The 12,086-nt window shown below is 45.9% G+C and overlaps 1 protein-coding gene across 1 annotated transcript in view; it reads left to right on the top strand.

Moving 5' to 3' along the window:
• Positions 1–7,068, top strand: part of znf366 (zinc finger protein 366) — a 7,070-nt gene extending 2 nt beyond the window's left edge. The window contains exons 1-5 of the mRNA XM_031571091.2: positions 1–226; positions 1,859–3,081; positions 3,798–3,989; positions 5,596–5,770; positions 6,031–7,068. The exon at positions 1–226 is cut by the window's left edge and continues 2 nt beyond it. Coding sequence (XP_031426951.1) covers positions 1,993–3,081; positions 3,798–3,989; positions 5,596–5,770; positions 6,031–6,593 — 2,019 coding nt within the window. The 5' untranslated portion in view covers positions 1–226; positions 1,859–1,992 and the 3' untranslated portion in view covers positions 6,594–7,068. The remainder of the gene's footprint in view (positions 227–1,858; positions 3,082–3,797; positions 3,990–5,595; positions 5,771–6,030) is intronic.
• The last annotated feature ends 5,018 nt before the right edge of the window (positions 7,069–12,086 follow it).

The raw sequence follows: 12,086 nt of genomic DNA, 5'->3' as shown, positions 1-12,086 counted from the left end.
CTTCAGGGGGAGAGAAGTGGAGATGTCTATCGAGTGTTTCCTTATTTTTCTGCAGGAAGGCCCGGGCTTGTTGACTTCCCCTCCACTCCCTTCCTTCCTGCTCTCTCTCCGAAGGTACTCATCTGAAAAATGAGAACAAAGTGATTGTTCCTGTTCTCTGTCTTAAGTCTCTTCACAGGCTGGAGGAGAAAGGGCTCATTGTCCATCAGGACGGAGACACGAGAAGGTAGGCACTGCAGCAGACGGGGCACCGCACGCACGCACGCACACACACACACACACACACACACACTGACTCATGAACAGGCAGAGGGGTGTGTGCAGGACTCTGCTTCTTTGGGTCTTTGGGAGTGGAGGGGGCAGAGTGCTGGGGGCTCTGGGGGCTCTGGGGGCTCTGGGGGATCTGGGCTCTGGGTGATCTGGGCTCTGGGCAGGGGTTTGATCTGTGTTGCTGTTGCTTCATCTGGGTGTCTGAATCAGGGCTCGTGGGGCTGAGCTGACACACACACACACAGACACCTTTTTTTTCTTTTTTTTTTAAATCTACTAAGCATGGGGGCTGTTGAGCTCTTATTATGTGGTCTTGGTGAGCAAAGGTGTGCTGCGATGTGCTACTGCAAGATGTTCTTGTAGGGGCTTAACTTTTGTTTAGGATTGTTGTGATGTGTGTTTAGAGCTGAAAGAATGTTCAGTCGACTTGGTTTAGGCTCCAACTTTCCAGCATTATCATTATCATCAGTATTATTATTATTATTGGTAAAGGATTGCAATTAAAGATTGCAAATGTTACGATTGCATTTCTTGCAGTATTTTCTAAACTGACCTTGTTGCATAAAATCAAAGCGCAAGTGATAATTGTATTAATTTAACGGTAAAAGTCTCGAGGCATCCGATCGACTGTCATTTCTTTTGTTATTCTTGTAATATAGTATGTGGTGTGTGTGTGTGTGTGTGTGTGTGTGTGTGTTATCCTCACGGTATGTAAATGAGGGAGTATTCAGTAGCTCAGCTTCCTTCCATCATTTTCTTTGCAGATATTTGATAAACACAACCGCATTTTATCTCTCACGAAGCGTTAATTAAATGTAGTATATTAGGATAGCATCTAATATCTGAAGCGGATATTACGGTTGTTTAATGAAGTGTTAGTACAACGGACTCACGGCTAATAAACATGATTTGCGCAGAGAAGTGCGTTGGTTCCCATGCTGCGGTTCTTCCTCATTTTTTCCTCCCAAATACACGCATGTGTACATATACGTCTCTGCTGGACCGTCATAGGCAACCACGTTGTGCCGAGAATTCAAAGAAAAAAAAAGAGAAAAAGAGAAGTGCCAATCCTCTTGTCAAAGTCAAAGGTAGAACGCATTAGAGAAGCGAAAAGGGAGAGGTAGGGAAAGGGCAGTCTGTTTGAGTTGACTTCCTGTTGTAGGAGGATTTGATACCTGATTCGGTTGCGAGGAGAACCGAGAGGAAAGTGTTGCAGAGAATGAAGGAACGGGAACGGGTGTGTGTGCGTGCGCGTGTGTTTGCCTGCGCGGCGGCGACGCCTGTAGGTGTTTGTTGCTTTTTTCAAATGTGAGGAAGGAATGGTTATGTTCTACCATTAAACGTAGTCATAATCACAAACATCACAAATCAACATCTTCAAACATTTTCATCATCATTGTTTGCTGTAGTAGTGTGCTATGGTGAATGAGAGTATAGTGTGTGCTGCACAGCAACCTAACACAACCCAGTTCCACCACAACATTGCTAAACGTGCTCTAACAAAGAAAAACATTCTTCATTGCAATCATGTCAATATCTCATCATGCCAAAATGGCTCTAATTTATTGCAATTTCGCTGTATCTACAGGCAGGGGATGGATGATAGACCACGGGCGTACCCTGAAAGTGATGAACTGAACCCCGTGTTGCATAACTCCTGGTGCAAACGTCCAGACATCTCTCACCTCCACCAACCAGAAACCAGCGCCGCCGCCTCTCAGAATGGCCCAACCCAGATCCTCCCCTCCTGCCGTGGGGCCCGGGGGGGACGCCAGCAGCAGCAGCAGCCCCAAGACCATCGACCTCTCTCACCTCTCTGGAGCCCTCGCGCTGCCCCTTCTGCTCCCGCCCCGGCCGCCCCTGGAGATGGTGGACCTGAGCCGGCTGCACCTGCAGCGCGCCCTGGCCAGGTACGACGCACCTGTGCAGGTCAAGCAGGAGATGCTGAAGCCAACGCCTCTGTGGCCATCTGCCCCGCTCCTCCTGCCCCGCCCCCCCCTCTCGTCTCCATACCTGCCCCGCCTCCCCCCGGGCATGCTGCCCTTCCCCTTCTACATGCCCGGGCCGCTGATGCACCTGGCCCCCCCCGGCTCCTTCCACCCGGCCCCCGGGCCCTTCAGGTATAACCGCGGGGAGGAGGGGTCCAGCAGCCGGCGGGGTTTGGTGGCTGTGGAGCGTCCCACCGTCCACATCGACGAGAGCTACCTGGTGGAGGTGGGCGACGGGCAGAGGCGCTGGCAGTGCCGGGTGTGCGACAAGTCGTACACCTCCAAATACAACCTGGTGACGCACGTGCTGGGCCACCGCGGCATAAAGCCCCACGGCTGCCCGCTCTGCGGCAAGCTCTTCAAGCAGCTGAGCCACCTGCACACGCACCTGCTGACGCACCAGGGCGCGCGCCCGCACAAGTGCCAGGTGTGCCAGCGGGCCTTCACCCAGACCAGCCACCTGAAGCGCCACATGCTGCAGCACAGCGCCGTCAAGCCCCACAGCTGCGGCGTGTGCGGGCGCGGCTTCGCCTACCCCAGCGAGCTGCGCGCCCACCAGGCCAAGCACGAGCGCGGGCGCGAGAACGTCTGCGTGGAGTGTGGCCTGGACTTCGCCACGCTGGCGCAGCTGAAGCGGCACCTGACCGGGCACCGCGGGCCCGTCTCCTACAGCTGCACGGAGTGCCACAAGACCTTCCAGTACCCCAGCCAGCTGCAGAACCACATGATGAAGCACAGCGACGTGCGCCCGCACATCTGCAGCGAGTGCGGCATGGAGTTCGTGCAGTCGCATCATCTCAAGCAGCACGTGCTGACTCACAAGGTAAGGAACGTCAAATCAGACCGTCAAAAACCTTATTTAATCATCTGCAAAAGCTTTAAGAGATCCAGGAAGAGGACTAGAGAGACAAAGTCTTCAGTGTGTTCATCAACATTTTTAAGAATTTGATAAAGGAAAATATAGTTTGTTTGCCTATAAAGATGATTGTGGTGTTTGTGTGTAAGTTTCCATACTTTACATCCACCACCTGATGTGCAGGACACACATTTCAGAGCAAGGGTGCATTTAGAAGAGATGCTGCGAAGAGATGTATTAGTGTTAGAATTTGGGTACTACTGAGCGTACTGTAAGTCAGACACATGGCTTAGAACATTAGCATTCTTTAGCTCAAGCCGCTAAAACGGCATGGATCCAGGATGAGTGCAATACAACAAGAACAACATGAAATATGGAACATACAATTATTATTGCTGGGAAAAACTCAGGAAAAACTTAGGTTAGATTTATCTCTTCTATGTGGAAGCTTTGGTGTATATAAAATCATACCTTCAATGTATTTACTATAGGTTACAGAGTGCATTATTTACAATAGGCAACAATACAGGCCATGACGACATCCTGAAGAGCTCTACACCCTGCGTTTACCTCACTTGTTTTCAAAGCCGCCCAGGATCTGCAGTTAACACACCCATGTTTTTCCGCATTTCTGCGAAACCCCCACCACCACCCTCCCCTCCCCTCTCTCTGGTCATTCACAGGGGGTGAAGGAACACAAGTGTCGGATCTGTGGCCGTGAGTTCACCCTGCTTGCCAACATGAAGCGTCACGTGCTGATCCACACCAACGTGCGCGCCTACCAGTGCCACCTGTGCTACAAGAGCTTCGTGCAGAAGCAGACGCTCAAGGCGCACATGATCGTTCACTCAAACATTAAGCCCTACAAGTGCAAGGTGAGCCACTCTGGTTAGCTTGCTTGTCTACTAGCAGTAGAGGGGGCCTTGACTTCACAAGGGCTCTACAAGGGGAGCCATTTCACAGTATATTGAATTTCCCACTGAAATGGTTCAAAATTAGGAATATTTTATAGGTACAATTAGATGGGAATTAGCACTGGAATGTTGTGGAGTGTGGTGTGTGTGTGGCCTTGAAACAGCAGAAAGGATCATGTGTGGGTCTGAGATGGAGAGAAAGAAATGGAGTGGGAGAGAAGAAAAGAAGAGAGACAGCTCACAGTGATGAGCAGATAGCTGAGGTTCTTGGCAGCGGGCGAGCGTCTCCTCGTCCATAGGAAGGATATCCCTGCACAAACTGCCCCTCTAACAATGGCCGCCGAGCCTCCCGGGAGCACGGCCCAATAATAGATTTCATCTCGCTTTCTGTGCTGCGCTGGAGCGGCTTCCTGTTTTCTCACGGTCCTTTTGGACAGTGTACAGTCCCTCTCTCCTCCTGAAGGAAAGCGCCGCCCTCATAAAAAGAATGTGGAGGAAGGACAGAGTAGAAGAGCCCTTCCCTACTCCCCTCTCTCTCTCTCTCTCTGTCTCTCTCTCTCTCTCTCTCTCTCTCTCTCTCTCTCCTTCCCTACTCCCCTCTGGCCTGTCTCTCTCTCTCTCTCTCCATCTCTCTCTCTCTCCTTCCCTACTCCCCTCTGGCTCTCTCTCTCTCTCTCTCTCTCTCCTTCCCTAGTCCCCTCTGGCCTGTCTGCTCACGGCTTCCTCTCTGTCTCTCTCTCCTTTGCATTCTCTCATCTCGCTCTTTCTCACTCTCTGACTTACATTCTTTCTCTCCTGCTCTTCCTTTCTCTCCTTTTTCCTCTCTCCCTCCCTTCCTCTCTACCCTTTACCCTTCTCTTTCTATTATTCACTCTCTGTCCGGCTCTCTCTCTCCATGTTTATTTCCTTCTCTCTCTCTCTCTCTCTCTCTCCTTCCTCTCTTTCTCTCTTTCTCTCTCTCTCTCTCTCTCCATGTGTATTTCCTTCTCTCTCTCTCCAGCCTGTCCAACCTCCTTCTCTCCCCCATTCTTACTCTCCATCGCTATTGTTCTCTTTGCCTTTCTCTCTCTCTCTCTCTCTCTCTCTCTCCCTCTCTCACTCTCTCTCTCTCTCTCTCTCTCTCTCTCTCTCTCTCTCTCCCTCTCTCTCTCACTCTCTCTCTCTCTCTCTCTCTCTCTCACTCTTCCTTATTCATAAGTACACCCATGCCTCTTCTCCACGTCTTGGTGAAGGTGTGCCCTGTCTTTGTTTAGCAATAAGTAAGGACTAAGGTGAAAGATCAATGTGTGGTCATTGCTTCTTTGACTGTTAGTTTTACATAAGGAGATTTGTCATGGTTGTAAAAATGGATTTTTGGTTTCTCTGAAAGCACAGACGAATTCAAATAAATTCTTAAAAACAAATACTTTCATTTTTGTTTTCAGATGAAACCACTGATTGACTTTGTAATTGACTTCTCTAAATCCTACTTCACTGTCACCTGTTGAGACTTCTCTACTAGCTGAGTTTACTGAGCAGGTGGTGCCATCTGAACCGCCTCTTCCCCTCTCTCTCTCTCTCTCCGCAGCTGTGTGGGAAGGAGTTCAACCGCATGCACAATCTGATGGGCCACATGCATCTGCACTCCGACAGTAAGCCCTTCAAGTGCCTCTACTGCCCCAGCAAGTTCACCCTGAAGGGCAATCTCACGCGACACATGAAGGTCAAACACGGAATCATGGACCGCGGACTGGATGCTCGAGGTGAGCGACATTTGATAGAAACATTTGCTGTCTGTGTGTGTTTGTTGTGTGTGTGTGTTTGTGTGTGTGTTTGTGTGTGTGTGTGTGTGTGTGTGTGTGTGTGTGTGTGTGTGTGGGTGTGTGTGTGTGTGTTTGTGTGTGTGTGTGTGTGTGTGTGTGTTTGTGTATAAAAGCGAATAAAACACATACTGATCTTTTCTTTAATGTTTTCGTTTGAACTTATATATCATTAAACCATGTGTTTGTTTATTTGCCCGCAGTATTCCGGCGGCGGAATCGTCTTTGTCTCTCCACCCAGCTGGGCCTGCTGGCCAACTTCAGCCAGGATGAGCCCTTTGACCTTTCCAGGAAGAGCGCGCCTGTGGCAGGGCTTCGTCTGTCTCAGTCCGATGGCGAGAGCGTCCGCGGCAGCTCCTGTCACGAGGAGGACGAGGAGAGCCTGTGCGTCCGCTCCTGTCATGAGGAAGATGAGGAGAGCCAGGGCAGCCCAGAGCCCTACACACTGGAGGGGGAGCAGCCTGCCGAGCCTCTCAGGGTTCTGTCAGCGGAACCAACCGAGGAACCGGCCGAAGATATGGAACCTGTTGAAGATGAAGATGAAGAGGAGGACAGGGAGAGTGTTTGTGATGACTTTGAGAGAAGAGGGGAGAAGCAGCAGAAGCAGCAGCAGCAGCAGCAGCAGCAGCTGTCTTCAGAAAGAGAGCAGTTTGAGTACGTGCGTTATTATGACAGTCCCCAGACCTTAGCCTCCCGCGGCGGGGGAGGGGAGCGGGGGCGCTGTGCTGACGCCACTTACAGGGATTCAGAAATAAGCTGTGAATGAGTTCAGTGATAGGGGATGTGGGGAACACACAAGCAGGAAAGAAAAGCACATATGTTTTAAGGAGCTATTTTAAATAATAAAAAATTCTATTTTCAAAATAATATAATGTTTTTATATTCCAATGAAGGCTTTCGTGTAATTTTGCTACTCGTATGACAGAAGTATTTTTTGAGAAAAAATGAATAAATCTTTCGTTTTAGTTTTGATTTCAGAAGCAATGTATGTGCTATAATCAAATACTGACTGTTATGATCAATCATTGTCACTGTTGGTTTTGTGTGCCGCTATTTGTCTTTATGTAGCATGATTCATGTTCAGTATGCTAATTAATCTCACAAATGTGACAGAGTTGTTCACTGAAACATAAAGTCGCTCTCCTTCTGTTGTGAACTGTCTATGGAATTAACAAAACTGTATATAGGTCTATTCAGTAGCAATACATGGATACATTGACTTTAATAAAAAATGATTTTAATACATTTTGAGTCGCCACTCTGTTATACTGTACCCCTTGCCTTGTACATTCAACTGTTTCTCAATGGTTAGTTTTTCTCCTGGACTTTTCAATAATTACACAAATCACAAGAATACTGATTATTAATAATACTGGTATTGCAGTATGTTGCTTTTAAAATGGAGTTTGCAGAAGTTTTAACTAAACTACATCGTGCTGTTCTACAAAAACCCTTCTTCAGATGAGAAGAGCTGCCTTGTGAGGACGGAGAGAGAGAGCCCCCTTTCACCAGACTCCAGCTAATGAACTGAGTGAAAGTGTGAGGTTTTGAGGAAACAGGCCGTGTGGGTGTATGACCATTTCCTGTGCTGTCAACTCTGAAACACTTTTTCAAATAACCCCTGAGGGAAACCGTGTCATTAACACAGTGGGTCTGCTTGTTTTAGCAAGTTGAAGTAACCCAACCAAAACAACAACAGCTGATATACTCCATATCTGTCAGGCAAATTAAACAACTGTTTCTGAGTAACAAGAATATACAATGTGTTTTTTTTTTTTAATTAAAAATCAATACTTTATTACGTAAAATGTAAATGTCCAAAAATGACCATACCATAATAATGTTTAAATAAAGGTCCACGTTCTTTCATGTTTTATTACGCTATAATCACAGAGTACAGACTCTGGGTCAAAATGCTCAGAGACTGCAAAATGAGTATAGGCTGCTACATGTATATTTAGTATTATATGTATAGGTTGTTATATGTTCAGTACACCGCATTGTATATTTATCTTGTATATTTAGTAAGGTTATTTATATGTTATGTGTAAATTATGTTCATAGTACTTGTGCAGAGTGTACGTCATGGTTATGTTATGTATATTATGTGTAGTTATGCTATGGTAGGTTTGGGCGGCGTCTTGTCGTAAGAATTTCAGTGCCCTGTCTGACCCTGTGTCATTTTGTGCATCTGACAAATAAAAGACTTGTAACTTGTAAATGCTCAGAGAGCAAATCCTCTTCAAATCCTCTTCTTCAGCCTCCTCCATGACGGAAGAACAGTTTTCTCAGGAAGAACAGGAAATATGGAGGAAACACACTCTTCCCTCTGTACCACCTGAGTAGATCAAACGACCTGCGATCTGCGTCTCTGCGAGAGGTCCTAGACCGCACCCTTACCCTTCCCCCAGATTGATCTATAGAACATTCATTGTTTAATGAAGCTTTAAAGTTTATATTGGTCTGAGAAGAAAGTGGGGTTTTTGTGTCAAAGAATATGTAGGGCCTTATAATGACATTGTCATCATTGCAAGATGAAATATAATTTGTTTATTATTACTGCCATTCAGTATGAGTGGCCAATTAATACAATTCTTTTCATTTTACCCAGTACATTTCTTTTTGTGAAGATCAAATTGTTACACCAGTGACATCATTAAATCATTTTGCTTATTTCGTTTTTTTTTAATCTTTCAGAGTTGAATGAACTGATATCGATACCTCACTTCAAATGTGTCTGAACCTTACAGCCCAAGAGTGTTCCAGCTGAGCTCGGTGACACAACACAGTACCTCAGAGCTTCTCCATTTTCTACTGGTCGCGCAAGCCACCGATACACCTCAAACCGTGATGCGAGCAGAAAGAGGGAAGTTATTGCATCCCTGTCTTGTCTTCTCCTCACCTCAACAGTCCGCCGCTAAGAGTGAAAACATGATGTGTGTCGTTCCAGGGGTGGGTCGCACAGCTCCGGCGTGCCGAACTGAAACCAGCCGTCGGTCTTTCACGCTAACGGAGGCTTCCGCAAAAGAGCCCACTTACAGAAAAAGGTGTGATGAGATAGGAAGGGAAAAGGGAGAAAAAATGATGTGAATCCTTCGCTGTTTTTTTCAGAGGTGTTCCCACTTCTGCTTTGGTCTAGGTTCATGTTTGGCGTGGCATTTCTGCCCTCAAAGCGTACCGTAAGTGGGGCCTACTGTGGGAGCGCTTTGGTCTAGGTTCATGTTTGGCGTGGCATTTATGCCCTCAAAGTGTACGGTAAGTTGGTTTGGTCTAGGTTCATGTTTGGCGTGGCATTTATGCCCTCAGAGCATACGGTAAGTGGGTTTGGTCTAGGTTCATGTTTGGCGTGGCATTTATGCCCTCAAAGCGTACGGTAAGTGGGTTTGGTCTAGGTTCATGTTTGGCGTGGCATTTATGCCCTCAGAGCGTACGGTAAGTGGGTTTGGTCTAGGTTCATGTTTGGCGTGGCATTTATGCCCTCAAAGCGTACTGTAAGTTGGTCTAGGTTCATGTTTGGCGTGGCATTTATGCCCTCAAAGCATACCGTAAGTGGGGCCTATAGTGGGAGCAGCGATCAAAGTCATGAAACAGGCACGAGCTATATGCTTACCGTACACTCTGAGGGCATAAATGCCCAAGCTATCAGTGTGAGGAGACACAGAAAACTCTCTGGTTCATCTGGAACGTGATTGCCCCATGATACATCTGCTGGTGATGGTCCAGTGCAAGTTTATTTATACTCATAATAATAGCAGCAAGTGTGGGAACAGCCCTCCTCAACACTAATCATATGCACGTCTATTTACAGAATAAGGCGGACAACTATTCTCAACTGTTCTCAGGGATGTCACAGGAAATGGGCTTTTCTTCCTTTCCTTTCCTTATATTGTAGGACAGGACTTTCACATTGGTGCAGAAAGGATGTTATTTGATTGGTATTTGGCAGATAGATTTTCTTTTCTGCCAGTTTTTATACAGAGGGTCTTCCTTTACTTACTGAATGTACGTAAATTGTCCAGTTCCTTTGCTTTCCCTGGCCCGACAGTATGCGTGTATCCACAGGAAGTCTGCCCTCCAAACACTCACAGGACTTCAGATGAGCACACATATTACCCTCAAACTGTGGCATTCTGTAAAACTCTTCACGGCTCAGCTGTTAAGATATAAAACATGAGACTTGCTTCGCATATTTTTTTGCTTTTTCTTTGCCATTATAGTGGCGGACACATTTACATGAGCTGCCACTGTGGCCTGACAGGGTTATGACTGCCATGTTAAACGTTTTTCTTTAGTTAGATTATGTACATCCTTGCTTCTGGATGATAGAGATACGTGTGGATTCATAACTTTACCATTCAGTGAACATACTGAACACATTATCCACAGCCAACGAAAGGGAATTCAAATATGTTAAGGCAGTATCAGACTCTGCCATATCTATGCATTTTATTGTGTTATATATGGAGTTCCTAAAGTCCCGAAAAGAGTTTTTTATCTAGTGCTCACAATTTTATCATTTTGTCCGTGAAAGTTGTCTCATTGGTAAAAAAAAGTATATTTCTTGGTCGCACAAATTATTCTCTATTATTTCTCTCTCATCAACTAGTCCACACAGGATAGGTTTATCGTGCACAGTCTCGTCGTTAGGTCCGATCACCCGTGGCTATAGCCTAGCCAGACTGTCTGCTGTTTAGCTATAAACATCTCCAGTGTAACAGAGTGGAACTTGACTTGCAGCGTCCAAAGGAGAGTGGGGAGTAATCAAACGCTGCACAGCGCACACAACTTTGGAAAACGGGCGCACGCATTTGAGAAGCTCCGGTTTAAAAAAAAAAAAAAACAACAATCTAGCCTTCTTGGAATCTGAAGAAGAAACCTCACGGTAAATAATTGAGCGCGGGTCTGTATCGAATTATGTTGATGCAAAAAAAAAAAAAAAAAAACTTTACTGACGTGACTATATAGCAACCCAGGCTACGGTGAACTGACGGACAAGTCAAGTAAAGGTTTCTCTCTCTCTCTCAGACAATTAAGTTCTAAAGGCCTTGCTTTATTGAAATGAACAAAACACATATACACAGGCTACATAGGAATAAAAAGGATTGTTGTTTTCCCTTTTTCACGAATGTAATTTTAATATCTAGGTATATATACCCTTCCAACCTACCAATGCCACCCCCCCCCCCCCCCCCCCCCCCCCCCCAAAAAAAAGATAAGCCCCAGACAAACAGACATAGATCCTGATTTTTTACAATGACAAGCAGTGTGCATCCTATAGCTCTTGAACTTCATTGTAAGACATTGCAAGCCCATCGAAAATAAAAATGTTTTTCATGGTATAGTTATTGTTCAGTGTTGTGTCTGTATGTACTCCATCATTTTTCCATAATAAACACAGAATTTCAGAGATTGCTGACAGAAAAGTCAATCTGACCATGGGTCGACTGCAATGGTAGGCCTACAGTGAGATCAAAATCAGTAACAAGCTCATTACACATTTATATTCCCTTCAAGGAACATGCATCTGCATATTTTGTATTATTCATTGTAAATATATCGGCTAAATTGGATTGCACAGACTTCCTCTGCCATGGGTTGAAATGCGTGAGCTGTTCTGTCAAGGGTGAAAGAGGTGACCTTTCAGGCTTCAGTGAGTGTGTGTGTGTGTGTGTGTGTGTGTGTGTGTGTGTGTGTGTGTGTGTCTGTCTGTGTGTGTCTGTCTGTGTGTGTGTGTGTGTGTCTGTGTGTGTGTGTGTGTGTGTGTGTGTGTGTGTGTCTGTGTGTGTGTGTGTCTGTGTGTGTGTGTGTGAATAGTTTACCCCATAACGCTTTGCATGTGTGCTTGTGTTTAATTCATGTAGAAGTGTTCGGTTCTGGAATAAAGTGATTTCCCTTTCGTGTCGAGGCGAAGGAAAGCTGACTGTGGTGAACGGTGTCACATGGCATGTCAAATAGAATTAACAAATCCCGATGAGGGAGTCTGAGTGCCTCATCATTTTCAAACTGAAGAAAATATAATGCATTGATAAATAGCATTGCAGCATGCCAGCGGGGGTGTGTGTGTGTTCTGGGTGCACTTCCTGATTGTGTGCAGTTCCCCTCATTCTGTGTTTTCTATTAGTGTTCTTTTGTGATTAATGTTTGAAGTTGGAATGTATTCATGCCCCCTTTTTTGTTTTAAAGTCGGCATGTATTTTTTTGTTAGTGATCAGAGTCAGTGTGTTGTGCGTCGTTTTTGCTCTATAAACTTTATTGTAAG

This window comes from Clupea harengus, chromosome 7 (genome assembly GCF_900700415.2).
Source record: "Clupea harengus chromosome 7, Ch_v2.0.2, whole genome shotgun sequence".
NCBI lineage: Eukaryota > Metazoa > Chordata > Actinopteri > Clupeiformes > Clupeidae > Clupea > Clupea harengus.
This window is presented reverse-complemented; position numbering and strand designations above follow the sequence as displayed.